At 48.5% G+C, this 18,012-nt stretch overlaps 1 protein-coding gene across 3 annotated transcripts in view; it reads right to left on the bottom strand.

Moving 5' to 3' along the window:
- ALK (ALK receptor tyrosine kinase) overlaps window positions 1–18,012 on the bottom strand; it is a 673,858-nt gene that overhangs the window by 13,658 nt on the left and 642,188 nt on the right. For all 3 annotated transcript variants that reach the window (XM_042982239.1, XM_042982240.1, XM_042982241.1), the window contains 7 exons: window positions 16,247–16,433; window positions 15,454–15,544; window positions 15,257–15,321; window positions 13,415–13,544; window positions 7,789–7,886; window positions 4,065–4,157; window positions 1,590–1,691 (listed from right to left, as the gene is read on the bottom strand). In XM_042982239.1, coding sequence (XP_042838173.1) covers window positions 1,590–1,691; window positions 4,065–4,157; window positions 7,789–7,886; window positions 13,415–13,544; window positions 15,257–15,321; window positions 15,454–15,544; window positions 16,247–16,433 — 766 coding nt within the window. The remainder of the gene's footprint in view (window positions 1–1,589; window positions 1,692–4,064; window positions 4,158–7,788; window positions 7,887–13,414; window positions 13,545–15,256; window positions 15,322–15,453; window positions 15,545–16,246; window positions 16,434–18,012) is intronic.

The following is an 18,012-nucleotide window of genomic DNA, read 5'->3' as shown; positions in this document are numbered from 1 at the left end:
AGGCGGTGAGGGAATGGGCCACGACTCTGGTTACTTTTTAAATATATCTGTCACTGATTTTCCTATCTGCTGCACCTCTACTTCCAGGGGTGCCTGACACCTTTACTTTCTGGGCCTTTCTTGGGCTCTTGGGCAGAGTGAACCAGGTTGCTTCTGGACCTAGTTATCAACTTTCTGGTGTCCTAAGTAAGGTACCACTTGTCCATAAACTTCCCAGTTTCCAAAATATTGTCATTGTTGTCATTTTTATCCTTGGGGATTTTTATACAACTAAAAAGACTCCCTTTAATGGTGTGTGTGTGTGTGTGTGTGTGTGTGTGTGTTTGTGTGTGTATTTCGGCAGGGAGCACAGGTTTAATCCTCCATTTAAAATTATGTGTTGCTCTTATAAACTTTGTGTAAAAAAGTACAGAGATTTCCTAAAAAATTAAAAAAAGAGCTACCTTAATATCCAGCTATCCCAGTTCAGTCGGTTAAGTGTCTGACTCTTGATTTTGGCTCAGGTCATGATCTCACTGTTTGTGAGATCAAGCCCCATGTCAGGCTGTGCACTGACAGTGTAGAGTCTGCTTGGAATTCTCTCTCTCCCTCTCTCTGTACCTCCCTCTCCACCCCCCTCAAAATAAATAAATAAAGTTTAAGAGAAAGAAGAAACAAAAAGAAAGATCCAGCTGTCCCACTTCTGGGTATATAGCCAATGGAAATAAAATCAGTGTATCAAAGAGATATCTGCACTCTTAAATTCACTGCAGCATTATTCATAATAGCCAAGATGTGCAAACAACCTAAATATCCATTGACAGATGAATGGTAAGGAAAATGTGGCATGTTTATATACAATGGAATATTATTCAGCTTTAAAAAAGAAGAACATCCTGCCATTTGTGACATCATAGATAAACCTGTAGAACCTGATGTTAAGTCAAATGAGCCTGACGCAGAAAGACACATACCGCATGATCTCACTTAAAAGTGGGACCATAGATGCAGAGGGTAGATGGTTGCCAGAGGTAGGAGGAAGGAGGAAATGGGAGATGTTGGTCAGGAGCACAAAGTTTCAGTTATGCAGGATGAAAAAGTTCTGGAGATCTAATGTACAGTGTTTTCCAAACGTATTTTTAACTGCACAAGGGGTCTCAACACCACTGTAACCTGCAGCACTTTTGTGCTGATACTTATTTTCTTTTATCCTTCTGTTAATGGGGAGGATTTCACTGATCAATTTTTCTAATGTTAACTCAATGTCACATTCCTGAAAGAAACCCAACTTCATAGGTATGTGGAAAAAACAAATCACATGTGCCTCTCACTGTGTAGTCCCCAGCCAGTGGCATCAGCATTACCTGGAAACTTGGTAGGAATGCAAATTCTCAGTGATCCATAAGATTTCAGGGTAGGGAGAGTAATCTGTGCTCTACCAGCCTTTCTGCCGATTCTGATACATGCCAACATTTGACAGCCCCTGTTGTAGAGGTGTGTTGACTCGTCTCCTCTCCCCCTTCCCCGTGAGAGCTTGGGATCCTGTGGCCCAAGAGTGCTACCAGTAAGGCCCACAGTGAGACCCACAGGAAGGCAACAGAAAGACTCACCACGTGTCTGTTTTAGAAGTAAATATTCCTTCCATGAAGGCTTCTGGAGGCATCCATTTGACCGGCAGCATCGCACAGCCTCCCTTTCGGTAGTAGCTCGCTCTGTGGGGAAGAGGAAACCCAGACTTGGTTCTGGAGGTGTCCCTGAGTGGCCAGGCAACAACAAGCTGTAGCCATCACAGGATTGAAACTAACGAGGCCTTCCTGCGGTTCAGGAGGAGAGCAGGGGAACACAGATCGTTTAAAATTAAGTTAAGAACTTTGGTGTCATTTAATAGGAGGCAGCTCGCTGGAGGCATGAAAGCGAAGATCTATGCAATGACTAAAATATCCAGTAGCAGATGGTTAGATTTCCCCGATGGGTTTTGTGGATTATAACTCACAATGAATCACAGTACTCCAGCCTTGTAAGTACAGCCTGCTTCCTGATGGTCTGCAGTAATCGGAGACCCAGCCTGGGGGAGCTGAGAGCAGGGCCTGTGTCGTGTTCACTTTGGATCCTTCCTGACGCTCATGCAGCATTTAGTTTCAATATGGGTGCTCAACAGAGGGTCAAGGCAGCTGGAGGGAAGCTGCCTCCCACAGCACCCTCGGCAGGAGAGCCCAGGGCTGGGGGTGGAGCTGGCTTCAAAGGCATGAGTTAGTTGATTGGTTTTTATCATGAGCTGCGTTAATGACGTCACTGACAAAGACTGATCAATTAACTCATACCTTTGGAGGCAGCTCCCCTGTAGCTGCTTAGATTAATTACTTCAATAAACATGTACAGTGGTCTCCCCTTACGCATGGGGGACATACTCAAAGACCCCCAGTGGATGCCTGAAACCACAGATAGTACCTAACCTTCTATCTACCACGTTTTTTCTTATATATATGTACCTATGATAAAGTTCAATTTATAAATCAGGCACAGTGAGAGACGAACAACAATAACTAATAACAAAATGGAATAAATACAACAACATGCCATAATAAAAGTTAGGTGAATGGGGTCTCTCTGTCTCTCTCAAAACATCTTACTGTACTGTACTCACCCTACTTCTTGTGATGATGTGAGATGATAAAAGGCCTACGTGGTGCGATGAAGTGAGGTGAGTGACACAGGCACTGTGACGTAAAGTTAGGCTATTAGTAACCTTCTGGTGGTGTGTCGGGAGGAGGGTCATCTGCCTCCAGACCACACAGGGGACCGCAAGTAACTGAAACTGGGGAAAGAGAAACCGCAGATAAGGGGGGATTCCTGTACTATTTACTCTGCCATGTGCTGAAGACAGAAGTCATAGTCCGTCTCGTCCAAGGGTACAGTTTAGTGGAAGAAAGAGACACATAGACAACTGCGGTGTAGACAATGCATATGAGGATGTAAGTGTGCATGTAGCTCAGTGCCCCAGGGGCAGGGGCAAGGCACAGGAAGTTTCCTAGCGGGGCTGATGGGAACAGCGGGGCTGTGGGCAAGTTGGGGTGGTGAAGCCTGGGGACAGGGAGCTGTCAGGGCTAGTGGGGATGGAGAGGAGGCGCCCATCACCGATGGGCTCGCTAAGTCATGCTGCGACACTGGTATCTGAAACCATGGGCTTTCCGGGCATTCTGAGAAAGGAGGCAGAGGAATGCTGAGACTCTGAGAGCTGGGAGAAGAGAGAGTGGAGCACCCAGTCCTCCCTGCACTTCTCTCCTGCAGGAAGGGGGTGGCATCAGCATTCCCACCCATGTTGATGATTATCAGTTCTACGGGGGCCTGCGGGGGCAGGGTGGGGAGGCCCTTACTCTTCAAAGAGTGAAAACTCTAAGTGACCATCTCTCCTCACTCTTCCCCTGGGTCAGGGAGGGCGTCATTAGTGACCATGCGAAGGAGTGACTTTCTCAGCTCACCGAGCAAGTCACGGTTGTAAATAATCAGACAGAAGTGAACCTGGGAGTTGGGAAGAGAAGAGTAAGTTAAAGTACAATTGAAGATTTTTGTTTAATTACAAAAATTATTTTATTTTTTTTTAATGTACCCTTGAGAATATGGCAGGGATAAAGAAATGAAGCTAAACTAGGCACCCTCCCGTGGCTCCCAGAGTGGGTGGAGAAGACCAGTAAGCTTGCCCGTTATGTTGTCAGTTCTGGGGTGCTCCTGCCTGGGGTGATGGAAGCCAAGTCCATTTGGAATTCCCTGCTAGTGAGGAAAGGGGTTAAGTAAAAGTTTATTGAGAACGTTTTCCATATCAAGTATGCAGGTTATTCTGTGTCTGAGAACATCCTGGGATTAATGAGAGTTGGAACCAGAAAGAATGTGGTGTCAGTGACTGTAGTCAGCGATCCTAGAATTAGACCGCCAGGCATGGGCCCTAATTAAGATTTCATATGTCCTGGACAGGGACTCAAGGAAATGTTAGGTGGCCAGTTGACAGGGTACCAGCGCAAGCACGAGCAGCGACGTCCCATCCTCTTGAGGGGATGGGGCTTGGATGGGTGACAGCAATCTTTGCTCACCTGTAGATGTCTCGGGCCATTCCAAAGTCTCCGATCTTGGCCACTCGGCCAGGGCCTGGACACGTCAAGAGGCAATTCCTGGCAGCAATGTCCCTAGAAAGAAAAATGAAGAAGAAAATGTACTTCCGAATTTATTTCTGGGAAGATAAACGTGATATCCATCACAAGGACTTCCACCTGCAATCTGAGTTCAAATAGTTCCCTCTCTGCCCTGTATTTCCTTTGCTACTTCTACCTCAGTATGAAAGAAATAGCTGTACAATTCCACCCTCAGAACTACCAGGGAAATGGAAACGGAACAGGGGAGATGATTGAAAACGTCTAATGGGAGAATAATAATGAAAGTAACGATAATAGGAACTAGAATTTATTGGCCTCTTGCTCTGTACCAAGCATTGTTCTAAGTGCTTCATGGGTAATTATCACAACAACCCAATAAGATACAGGGTGCTATTATTGTTCTCATTTGGGTAAAAAATGTAAGCTAAAAGAAAATAATAGAGGGACGTAAGAAATGCCATTTGGCCTTAGGCTATTGTTTTGTACAGATTGCTGTTGGAGTCTGCCAGTTGTCTCAAGGATTGTGCTGGGACAGCAGGACTTCCATGACACCAAATTCAAGCAGGTCAAGGTATTCCTAAGTAATTCTAGTTTTCTTTTCTTTTCTTCTTTTTTTTTTTTTTTTTAAGAAGCTACTATTGTTCTCACGTCCATGATTGTCACTAAAGCCTTTGCTAAGCTGTGTGCATCACAGCTCTGTGGCTGAAGAATCTTTCCTTTCAAGTTATAAAGTTAGCATGTCTTCTTTGCTGTTGTATACCAGATGGCCTGCTTTCCTGTGGCATGCCTATAAGGCATGATCAAAGCTTTCCAAGGCTCATCAGCATCTACTTGCTGACTGCTTACCCATTCTTGACATGAGCGTGGGAATGAAGGATGCATCCAGAAGAAGTCTGGAATGGGCCTCTCATAATATTAAAGTCCCGGACAGAAAAAAAAAAGAGTACTTCTCAGGCAGTACAGGTAGTGCTTCCATAATTTCAACTGGTTTCCCAAAGGTCCTGATCTTTGGTTGAGAAATAAGGACATGGAAAATAAACAGGACCAGGACTGGGGGTCATCAGGACACTTAAGATACCAGAACAATGGGTTGGAATGGGAGATGGATGTTGTTAATGCCACTGACCTGATGCCGAAGGTTTAAGTTGAATTTCGAGGAGCAATAGCGCATCAAATGCCCTAATAAAACTATAAAAGCATAACATATATGACATCAAAAAGAAGAAAAATAGTAGGATATATAGCCATTGCTTCTCAAGGAAAATAGACTGAAGTAGAACAGGAACAATATTTATATCTCCAGGAAGGTCTTTACGCTGATGTGCGTGAAATGGTTGCTTAAAAAAGTGATTTTGAATTTAACGGCAAGAAAGTGAATGTGATATCATAGAACATGCCATGAATTGGTAGAATGACCCATAATTCTTGAAATGGCAATAAACCATGTCCAAAGGAAACAGATCTAATAGAAAAATGGGAGCGTGAGAATCTGGGGGAAGGAGTTCCTCTCTGAATGCAGAAGGTGTGCATGCATGGGAGCCTGTGAATCTTGAGGCAGATGTCGGTGGAGGAGAGAGGATAAGAGGTCACACTGCTGTAGGAGTGTGCCACAGAGCCCATAGCCAGCGAGGAAGTACAAAAGACGCCTTCCTAATGCCAGTTACCCCAGAAGAAAAACTTTGATCGAGATGGACAATTTCTATTAGAAGTTGCCTTTTGCTTATAAAGCAGACCATCTGATACATTCCTGATTTGATCTTTGACAATTCCATTCCTCAAAAACGATAAGAGCAGCAACAAACTATTACCCTGGGATCTAATTCTGACCTTTGGTAGCTATTTACAGATGTGGAAGTGGTAGGACTCTTGAGAGAATGTGGTCCTGTTATCTTATTATCTATAATGACAGAATGCTGGATATAGTCGAAATATATCACGGCTTGAGGAAAGCAGATTTCAAAACGTCAGGGGAAAGAAGGATGTGATCTCTAAGCCAGAGAATCTGGATACTGGGTGAATGACACGGGGTGGAGATGAAAAAGCAGAAATGATCTCAGTAAGAAGGGAAGGCAGGTATCCGCAGTCACCAAGGTGATTGCACAGCTTACTGTCCGATGAGTCCAGACTTAGAGAACACAGACAACAGGTGGAAAGATGGCTCTAGCTAGGGATGAATTCTAAAAAGAGTACGACCTTGTCTTGTCTGAATAGCAATAAAGTCCAGAACTGAGATTTATGGAAAGTTCTGGGCACAACGAAAAGGGCAAGACTGCCCTGCACTTTGAAGCAAAGGGTGTAGCTTTGGAGGGAACACGAAGGATTGGTCCCAGCCCCTTTTGCACTCCTGTTATTTCTATCAAGCACAAATCCTGCAAGTTGGACAGAGTTAGAATTAAGATGAAGATCTGAAGACCAAAATGATGGAGGGACAGTAAAAGGATAAGCTGGTGTGAGCATTTATTGCCTTGTTTTAGGAATGACTTTGGGAGCCTGGGTGAGCACATTTCTTGATCTTTAATGTCTCCATTTTTATTAGGGCAAAAAGCAGGGCTTGCTATCTGCCTAACTGCTTTTCCATTTCTGAATTCATACAGCTTCTCGCATTTCCTGCTTTGTACTTTACGTATTAACTATTACACACATGTGTTATACTCTTTGAAGACATGGGTTAAAAAGTGATTGATAGTTCACCAGGAGGATATTTACCAGTCGAGAAGTGTATCATTGGGAGGAGCTTTGCAAAGAGCCTAACCATCTATTTGACTTTTCAGATTTCAGAATCAAGGTGTCAGCTGGGAAAGTCATCAACGTCGCCTGGAAAGAAATATGTAGGCTCTATCATGTCTATAGCACTACCTGTGGATTTGATGTCCCAGTCAAACACGATTTAAACGTAAGGGTCATAGACAGTAGATGAAATGAACTATGGAGGCAAAGAAAAGAAACATTATGCTTCATTTCAGAATAAGTATTTTGGAAAAAGTTTAGGTATCCAACAGACATTAATTGTGCCCCACGATACACCAGGGCTATGAAGATGAATAAAACAGGGTCCTTGCCCTTGAGCTACCGATAGTCAAATATGTGAAACTATGAACTCCTTTAACTTCCCTTAAAGAGGCAGGTTTTCTAGATGGGGGACACACTAACGTGATAGAGGGCTGTGAGATACAGACAGGAGTCCTCGCAGGAGGTCAAGGACTGCTCAGCTAGGTCTCCAGTGCTGGTGTGGATATTTTATGATACCTATTTTACATATGGGGCAGATGAAGCCCTGAGAGAGTAAGTAGTTGTCTTAAAGACAAGTGAGGCTGGGGCACCTGGGTGGCTCAGTTGGTTGAGTGCCCGACTCTTGATTTCTGCTGGGGTCACGATCCCATGGTTCATGGGTTCGAGCCCTGCATAGGACTGTGTGTTGACAGCACGGAGCCTGCTTGGGATTCTCTCCCTCTCTCTGCCCCCTCACACACTCTCTCTCTCTCTCTCAAAATCAATAAATAAACTTTAAAAAAATGTTTAAAAAAAAAGACGATTCTGAGTCATCTGAACAAGTCTGGAGAGACACCCACCACTCTACTCTGAAGTGGGGGATCTGGGCCCTTGAGACACGTAGGGAAGTATACGGAAAGAAGGCAGAGGGAAGACCGAGGTCACTTCGACTCACCGGTGGATGAAGTGATTTTCCTCCAAATACTGACAGCCACAGGCGATGTCCCGAGCCACGTGCAGAAGGTCCAGCATGGCCAGGGAGGAGGGCTGGTTCTGTGGGGAGACAGAAGCGATCCACTGCCAAGAGATTCGTGGGGAGAGAAGATCTGAAATATGGGCTTCAGGTGCTGGCAAGGAGCAAAGACAGACACGCTGCCCAGCTGGGTCTCAGCCTGGCCGCACATCAGATATCACCTGGCGGCTTTAAACAAACACAGATGCCGGGGCCTCACCCCAGACCAATGAATCAGCCTCCCTGGGTGGGTGTAGCGTTTGCAGCCTTCACAGCACCCCCTCCCCCCCCCAGGTCAGCGCAGTGCGCCACCAGGGCTGAGCGCCCTCAGCTGCAGCAGCCCAGGATGGGGCGGGTTCCCCTGTTCATGTAGTCTGCAAACTTCCACCTCAATCTTCACCCACCTTCGAGTCCCCCCAGCTTATAAACAAACCTGTGAGGAAATCAAGGGAGCTAATGTTTTTAAAATGCTCTACTGAAATGTTTAAAAGTATTAAAAAAAACAAATCTTCTCCAAGAAGATCTGGACCTAAAGTGGATTGAAAAGGACAAGCTTGCAGGAAATGCTGGGCAGTTGAAGGGCGATCTCAAGCTCTTCGGTATGGAGTCTTTTGTGCACAAAAAGACGTCATCCCACCCCCGGGGGTGAGCTCGTCTCCGCTTCCCCGACAGCCTTGCTGAGCACCCAGAAGTCTTTTCTGAAGGTCGAATTCCCATCATGGTGTCTCTTTTAATTCCTAAATCCACGAAGTCTGCAGCAACATGTTGTCATGCAGTGTCACATTCACTTTGCTGTTCTTGAGGGCCCCAAGACAGGGCTTTCAGCATCCACTTCCACGGTACGCAGCACGATGCTCGGGACACCGCAGTGGCTCGATGAATATCGGGGGGTAGGTTGGCCGATCACAGCGGTCTATGATTTACCCAGATGCTGGCTGGGATTTTCTTTGCCACAGATCAGGGCTTCCGCAGGACTCCTTGGAACAATAGTATGGGTCTAGGGGAGGCAGGGAAGGGTTGTGCTTCTCTAGGGCATGCTTCAATTCTGGGGGAGACAGCAGGGAGGGGAATACCCTCTGCCCATGGCACATCAGGCAATGCCTTATGTGCAATACAGCAAGTCCACGCACTTGACGCCCTTTGACGCAACATCCTGTGTGGTGGTAGGCAAGAGAGGGTATCTCCGTATTAAAGAGGAGAAGGCTGAGAGCTCAGAGAGGCTGAGTGACTTACTCCAGGTCACACAGCCAATAGGAAGGAGCCAAAACTGCCCTGAGCTGGGCTTTGAGGATCTGGGTTGGGGGAGGCAGGATTGTAGGAGCATGTGTCAGGGAAGGGATGGAGTGTGCATGGACACAGTGCAGAGTACCCAACTGAATCAGAATACAGCACACAAATGCAGTGAGCAACTTATTTCAGTCGAGCTGAACTGGGCTTCATCCCTGCTTGTGCCCTACTGGCTGTGTGACCTGGGACTAATTGCTTTGTCTGTCTCAAAGCCAGTGTTCCTGTCTGAGAAAGAGGCACGACACTATCACCTTCACTAGATGGTATTAAGAACCCACAGCAAGAGGCACAGAGTGAATCCCTCATAAAGGCATCTGCAATTATGGTGGGGTTACTACACGGAGGGGACTGGGGGTCTCAGGAAATGGTCCTTGTGTTTGGCTTCTCTTAGGAGCCTTGTTAGGATCAGAACTACTGGGCACTGTGAGAGAGACAGTCCCCATTTCCTGGGGGAAAAAAGTAATATATTTCCAAGGGAACTATTAATCCATTTTGCTGCAGTATTAGAAATATCTTCTTTCTCTTCAGGAAAATGTTCTGTTCCTATAAAAGAGGACCGGTCATAGCTTCCCCCAAGTCTCTTTGTGTCTTAGCCCCTATCACTCAGGATACCAGGACCATTGATGTCTTAAATGCCTGGCAGGCTGCAGGGACTAAATCTTCCCAGGCTTTAACCCATGGGCCAGGTTTATCTGAACTCCCTGTCTTGGCTGCTCAGAGCAAATTAACTGCTCCACTAATCAGTCTGCACAGAAGCAGATAGTTGGCAACCTATGTGTGTGTGTGTGCGTGTGCATGTGTGTGCATGTGTGTGTGTGTGTGTGTGTCGGGGGGACTTGGGGGGAGGTGTAGATGTTGTGCCAAAACTGATAATGAAACTAGCAATGCAGAGCATAGCTGGGATGTCCAATGGCATTTGTATCTATCCTGGACAAAGAAGGAGTTGGAATCAGGTTTTTGTTTTTGTTGTTGTTGTTGTTTTCACGGATTCACTGATGTGGCCAACTCTTCACTGGCACCTGCTTGCCCCTTCAAGCATTTTGGAGCCAGCAGCGGTATGGCAACACCAGAGCCAAAGATTTACACCTGGACATTAGCCCAAAGCAGAGGTTCTCACCTGTGTTCTGTGACCTCCGGGAGCCAAGGGGAGGCTGTGTTCTGTGAGGTTCTCACCTGTGTTCTGTGACCTCCGGGAGCCTCCTCCCATGTACTGAGCATATTCTCTAGAGCCATTACCAGAGGCATCACCATGTTCCGGACAGGCACAGACACTATTGTGGTTACTGGACTGCCACCTTTAATTGAGAGATTACTGAATCCTTAATGGCTTCTCTTGTTATTGATTAAACCAATGGATACCAAAGGACAGCTATTAGCCCATATCTGGCATATATTAAACTCTCAATAAATATTTGTTGAATAAAGATTGGTCCTGTAAAATTATTTTGACATTAAACAGGGTCCTGGGACCAAATGAGGTTTTCATCTGTACCCATGCATTCTGTTTCCATGACAGACATGGTTGTTTCCAGGGTATCCGTTCTGTCCTACTGTGTCTGTACATCTGTTCCATCACTTCATGTCCATCTGAAGCCGGAGTCCCTCGGGCCATCTCTGAGGTGCTTCAATCCTAAGAGTCTATGGAACTGCTGAACCCCAGGGATGGCAGGAAGACAGGACCAAGACCTTGTCTGATTCTGGATGCCCGGCCAAGCGCCTCAAACGGCAGGTCATCGGGTAAGCCTCGAGAGTCTCGGGGGCTCAAACAAATGAATCAGGTGTAACTCAGGCCTTTGAATCCATCAAGTGTGGCAACTCAACCCACCATCTTTCGGGGTGTGTATTTCTCCAGCTGTGATGCCCATTAGCCAATCCTTCCCTTCTTCGTCATGTACAGGGCTTACTGATATTTGGCCCCCTCTGTCCACTACAACGCATGTTCCTTTCTCACAGTCAACCTGATCCTTACTCTGCTCAGTTGGATTTTGTGGCTCTGAGAATCCGTAACAATGCCCAGCAAATCTCCCCAACCCCTAGGAAGTTGCTGCCAGGAACACGTGCATGGGCTCACCCTGGAGGGCTCTAGCCCAACATTTAAATCACCTCTCGTGGGCAGGCATCTCAGGAGGGACCAGCTCGCCTGGGATGGGTGGGTGTGTATGAAGGTGAGGAGCAGGATGATTGGGGTGCTTCAAAGGCTTGGGGGCATGGCTGCCAAGGAGAGCCACATGAAGGAAGAGTGGGGTCAAGGGTTAAAAGAGTGGATTTGGTGAGTGGGACCCTGACCCTCAGAAGCAGCTCTCCCAACTAGAGTCGACCCTCTTCTGGCTTTGGGCATCCCCTTGGCAGTGCCTGCAGTTAGAGGTCACAACTTGGCACCAGGTTCCTTGCTCTGAGCTTCCTTGGGGGTAGGAAGTGGTGGGAGGTGCCCATGAACTGCAGCTTTGCTCTTTGGGACGATATTCAAATCATCATTACCATCAAAAGAGAGACAGATGCCTTTGCCTGCAAGAGACATAGAAGCTCCCCATCCCTGACGTCCTTGGGCTTGCCAAGTGATGGGGTCCCAGATCCCCTTTACAAGGACATCTGTCCTTTGCATGCACAATACCTCCTTCTCCTCAAGCCTCAGGAATGTCCAGTAGGAAAATCAGAACTAAGCCTCTTTCCAGAGCGTGATGTTTCGTGGCCCTATTTGACCTCTGCCAAAAGCACTGCTGAGAATCTCAGAGCACAGGACTTGAAGGCTCTGCCTTCCTGAGTGGTGGTGGAAAGCCTTTGAGGCTGGTGTCCAGACCCTGGCACAGACGTCTGCATAGCTGGGGGTATTGGCTGTCAACGACCTGAGCTCATCTTGGCTCCATGGCTTCCCAAAGAGGAGCACTGAGATGAACGGCATAATAGGCTGGAGAGAGCACTGAATGGGGAGCCAGTCACAAGTCCTGAGTTCTAGTCTCAACTCTTCCACTTCCTGTGTGGCCTCAGCAAGTCACATAGCTTCTGTGAGCCACAGTTTTCTCATCTGTAAAATTAAGCTGAGATCTACACCGTCTACTTCATAGGGTTTTTTTTTTTTTTTTTAGAAACGTGGTAACCATGAGGAAGATGAAGACAGTGCTGATGAGGATTTTTATGAGATGGGGGTTGGTCTCCCCCCCCCCCCCCCACTTTCTCCCACCAGGTGTGCTCAGGTGCACACACTCATCTTTTCAGGGAGTTAGACCTGATTCTTCTTAGATGCTGAGACAGGTCACCCAGAGGCTTACAGGAACGGTATGGGGAGGCTGCCAGGGCAAAGGTTTTCTAGATGCAGCCTGACTGTCGGTGGGGGTTAGAGCAGGTGTGAACTTGCAAGGTTTCCGCCTCCAGTTTGAGTACCTGAGAACATAGTGTTCAGCTCTGGGCTTTTCGTAGCAAGGTGGCTGTCGTCTTTTTCTGCTTTCCTGGGAGTGGGGAGGATACAACTCTTCCCTGTGGTCTTCATGGTCCAGCGGCAACTTGAGGAAGTTGGGTCCTAACTCAGGGGTCTGGTCTGCTCCAGTTCCTGGTGCTCAGGGCCTCCTGAAGGCCCTGGCAGGGACAGGAGTGGGCAGCTGGACTCTGAGTGTGCCCAGTGTGCTACATCTTCTAATTTAGAACCCACCTCCGAGATGTTCTAGTCCAGCCCTTGGATTTCACCCTGCAGATACTGAGGTTAGGGGGTTCACAGTCCGAAGCCACATCGCTGTCTAATGGCCAAGCGGGGCTAGGATATGGCATTCCTGGGGTCCATCTAGGTTTCCTCACCTACAAGCTCCAGCCACTTAATCATGACACACATGCAGAACCTTCATAAATATTTCGCAATATACTTTATAAGTATTTTATTTTGACAGTAAAACTACAAGGTCAGGATGTCCCCACTTACACGATGAGGATAGTGGGATTCAGAATGAGTAGATGTAGAATGATCCGCCCCAAATCAGTTGAGTTAATGACATGGCTGGCATGAAAGTCCCCCTCTGTGCTTGTCCCTGGTTTGGTTTTCCAGAGTCAACAGGTCACAAAAATGGATTCAGGCTAGAGGACCCATTGCACAAGCCTTGCGCAAGTTCCCCAGGGGTGGCCTCAGCCATCGTCCACCTTCTGTCCAATCTCTCCTGGCCATTCCCCCAGATCCAAGCCCAGAGGTCAACTCCCTCGGTCCCACTGAGTATGTTGCTTCTCAGGCTGTCCACTCCTGCTGTTTCCACCCTCTGCTCCATTCCCTGGTACAACCACTAAAAGACCAGTTCTCACTCACCGGGCGAGGACGGGTCTCCCGGAGGAAGGACTTGAGGTCTCCTCCCGCCATGAGCTCCAGCAGGATAAATCGGGGCAGGGCTTGCAGACTCACCCCAATACAGCGCACGATGTTCTGGTGGTTGAATTTGCTGCAGAGCAGAGGAGGGGGGGTAACCAAATTTAACGGAGCTAAGTCTGGGAAAATCTTAAGTGGGAAAAGCAGGATACAAAGTCATGTTTTCAGCAGCTGCATTATGTGAGTGCATTCTGTAAATGTGGGTAGCATGAGCCGAGGCTGGGGAGAGTGTCACCCTTGAGCAGGTGGAAGAACCAGGGAGCAGGCGGGGTGGGAGTTCAGTCCACATGGGAGTGTTGGGTTGGAGGCTGGAGAGGTGCTCAGGAAGGAAGTAGGGTGGGTGGGGGAACAAGGGAGCAGCCAGTGTCTTGGACATTGGTGCATGGGCTGCTCGCTAGGATTCACGTGTGAGTTGTTTGAGAAAGCCCTAAGCAGAGAAGCTGAAGAAGCTGCTTCCTTCAGGGACTGAGCGAGCCCTGCCATGTGACCGCATGTGAAGGAGAGTGAGGAGGAAGGCCATGTGCATCCCCCTTGGGTGCTCATGGGGAGGTGCTAAGTCTGGCCAAGAGGTCCCAAGATTTGGGTTTTCTTTCTTTCTTTTTTAAATTTATTTATGAAAAAATTTTTTTTAATGTTTTATTTATTTTTGAGAGAAAGAGAGAGAGGGAGAGAGAGTGCGAGCAGGGGAGGGACAGAGAGAAAGGGAAACACAGAATCTGAAGTTGGCTTCAGGCTCTGAGCTGTCAGCACAGAGACCGACATGGGGCTCAGACCCACAAACCGCAAGATCATGACCTGAGCCAAAATCAGAAGCTTAACCGACTGAGCCACCCAGGTGCCCCTGGGTTTTCTTGTTAATGTGGTCCTGTTAGGACACATGGGGCCGTGGGGCTGGTGAACCCCGCGTGGGAACTGCACGCAGAGCTGAAGCACACACCCGGCTGTACACTGAAATATAGCAGTGATGGGTTATCAGCAACAGTGAGATGGAATGATTTGGGTCTCCTTCCATATAATCTTATACTCTCCGAGCTATATTCAATAATCATGGATTACATGTGTAATCACAAAGTATGCTAGTTTTTAAGCAAGGTGCTAAGCCTGCTCGTGGCGTCCTCCTGTGGCTCCAGGCACATCGCATACTGCCCTGGCCTTGTTCCCCTACCACTTTCGCCCAGGGGGGGACCCCAGGTCACCCCAATGTGTCAGGATGTTTGAGGCTCTCCATTGTAACAGGAGGCCATGAGCGCGGCCAGATCTCAAGGTCAAACACCTGCATCCTTGTTAAGGCCATCTTCTGTCAGAACGCATGCCCTCTGGAGCTCTGGGCACTTAGATTCCCAGCGAGGGGCCCCAGAGCCACATGTTGAAGGGTGCAAGCCCGGTGTGCAACAGGGTGTGGTGCCCTCCCTCATGTTAGGGACGCACTTCCTTTACATAAGATCTAAGAGCTGGGATTGGTGAAGGGCCTTGTGGAAGGCTTACTTGCAGGGAAAATGTATCTCCCACTGTCAAAAACTAGCATGCTCTATTAAGAAAAAGGGGGAAAAACCCAACAGATGACACAGGGGTGCTAGGTGAAGGCAGAGGGATATCTATTGAATTATTAGGCCACAGAGGTTTTTTTCCTCAGACAACCACCTGGGGCTCTGGTAAGATGTGCCAAGAATTTTAGGGAGTCCCCTGGTGGAGAGGAAGGGGATGCTGGAGGACAGTGCTGTTTCCCTTGGAGACAGTTAGACAGGAACGTCTAACAGGGATGGGGGCGTCTCTCTGTGGCTTTACCTGATAATCAAGGCTTCCATGAGGAAATCCAGTTCATCCTGTTCAGAACACACCTCAGGCAGCGTCTGGACACAGAAGGGGAGGGTGGAAAGGGGGAGAAGGCTGTGAGCAGCAGGGGTGAGAGGCTGTCAGGCGAGAGCTGAGGCCCACAGAGACTGCTGGTCAAGGTCAGGCCCGTGATGGAGCCTGCCTCTTACCTTTACAGCTACTTGCAGGGGGCTTGGGTCACTGGGCACTCCAGACACCTGACCTTCATACACCTCCCCAAACGCACCGTGGCCCAGACCCCTGTGCAAAGGAAAAGGCAAGATGAGGCAGGGGGGTGGGTCATAAGAAAGAGGCATACAAGAGGCAGGGGTCACGTACACGCTTAAGAGTAACACCCTCGACCTGGCTTTGCCGTACCATCCCAGGCCTCCTACTGCTTTATCTGAAAACTGGCAAGAAAGGTTCCAACAGGATTCAGAACACTGGTTGAATGTCCATTCACTCAATGAAGACTGAGTTTTTGATATTTGCCAGGGTCATAAAAATGACTAAGACATGCTCTGCCTGGGGAGAGGCTCCTGATCCCTGGGGAGGGACAGGTCACGGGCAGACACTCCTGTAAAGCGAGCTCAGTGAATGATGGGGGAAGGCATGGCATGCTCTGGAAGCTCAGAGGAGGGGCATGGTGCTCCCCTAGAGGAGGGAGGGACACAGAAGGCTCGGGAAGGAGCGCTTCGGTGGATTCTGAGGAACGCCCTGATTCCCTCCTGTCTTGTCTTCTCATTGTACAAATGCCATGAATGTATAGGATGTGAAGCAATTAAATACCTCCTCAAATGGCCCTAAACATTAACCCTTCTCCCTCTGGGAGGGCTGGAAATGCCCCGAGGGGTTGCTTTGCTGGCCTCTTGTGCCTAGAAAGATCCGTGGTGCAGGGATGACATCCAGCCCCCTAGAACTCCCCCACCCCACCACCCCGGAGGACAGTGGTGGGGCACTCACCGGATGAGGGTGATGTTCTTCCGAGGCACCTCCTTCAGGTCACTGATGGAGGAGGTCTTGCCGGCAAAGCAGTAGTTGGGGTTGTAGTCAGTCATGATGGTCGAGGTGCAAAGCTTGCTTAGCTTGTACTCAGGGCTCTGAAGCTCCATCTGCATGGCTCGCAGCTCCTGGTGCTTCCTGCGGTACACTACAGACAGACGAAGGTCGGCTGCAACGTGGCCTGGACCAGGCAGCCTGGCCCTTGAAGCCTAGCTCAGGCCACCTCCTCCAGGAAGCCTTCCTGGATCTCCATCTCCTCCTCTGGGACCTAAACATTTCCATCGCACTTAGTAACACTAACAAAATGATTATGGATATGAAAGCGTCCCTTAACTGACAGGTCACTTAAAGTTAGTGTAAAGTTTGAAATCATATAAAGGGAAAGGTTTTAATGTGTCACGCAGGGGCAGAAACCCATTCGTTGGAGGTCCTCTGAGAAGCAGACCCAAGGTGGGATTAAACATGCAAGGATTTCATTAGGGGAAATGGCTGAGAGGAAGAGGGGAGAGAAGGCTGAGAGAGCCATCAGGCACTGACCCCAAGTGTGGGAGCTTGAGGGAAGGGTGAGTAAAGACCTGGACAGCTACACAGTCTAAAGAGGTTTCGGCAAGACCGCTGAAAGGTCTGGAGCCAAAGTTAGCCATCAGAGGGGTCCTGTGTCTCCCAGAAATGGGCCTGCCTTAGAATCTCTGCTAAGCCCTGTTGCTGGGTGGGACAAACATGGCAGTGGACTTGAGAGTGCATCTGGGTCTCTTGATCACTTATGCTTCCCGTAGTTGGAAACTGCCCAGCCACGGGGAGAACTGCCACAGAGTGAGGAGGTCTCTCGCTGGTGCCTGAGGACCTGCATTCTAATTCCACCTTTATCACTTACAAGCTGAGCAACAGTGTGAGGTCATGTGACCTCTCTGGACCTCAGCCCCCTTCTCTGTCAGCAGGGACAGTAACTCCTGCCTGTCCCCTACGCTCCCCACCCCCCCACCCCCTCGGGAGGTTATAATGAAGTGAATTCACCAACAGAAAATGGTTTTGAAAAATTTTAAAGAGCTCTACCAGTGCACGTGATCATTACCCCTGCTATTGCTATATGTGAGAACATCCTGTAGGGCAAAGTTCACTGGAGGCGGAACAAAACTGAGATGCCCAGGGTGGATTCTGTTTCTAAAGCTCGGCCCCATCAGTTACAGGCCAGGGCAAGTGGGTCAGCTGCTGTGTGCTCAGTCCCCTCCTCTATGAAATGCACCAACCGTGATCGTAGGCTTAAGTGAGGATTGGGTGAACGAAAATGTGTAAATCGCCTGGCACGTAGGATGTGTACAAGTGTTAGCTCTCCTTATCCTGTCCCTTTGAAGGATGGCATCATTTGGGAATAACAAATGTTGCCATCTCCCTGACCACCCCCAACCCCCACCGCCCACTGTGAAGGGTCTAAAAGTGTTGCCTGTGCGGATCTTCCCATCTGCCTTCCTTCGTGTACCTACCCACCTGCCCTGGGCATTGCCAGAGTAAGAACCTGGCTGGACCGCACTGAGCCCTCTGAGACCTGCCTATCAGCTCACCTTGGCTCACAGGCATAACAGAAACACTTAGAAAGCAACTTTGCATTGTCTGCTTGAGATGGGGAATGGTGGGGCTGGCGGTGGTCCCTGGGGAGTGAGCCAAGCCACGTGTCCACTGAAGCCCATGTCTGATGACAGCTGAAAATGAACTCTGGGGGTGGGGGTGAG

The sequence above is a fragment of the Panthera tigris genome, chromosome A3, assembly GCF_018350195.1.
Source record: "Panthera tigris isolate Pti1 chromosome A3, P.tigris_Pti1_mat1.1, whole genome shotgun sequence".
Classification (NCBI taxonomy): Eukaryota; Metazoa; Chordata; class Mammalia; order Carnivora; family Felidae; genus Panthera; species Panthera tigris.
This window is presented reverse-complemented; position numbering and strand designations above follow the sequence as displayed.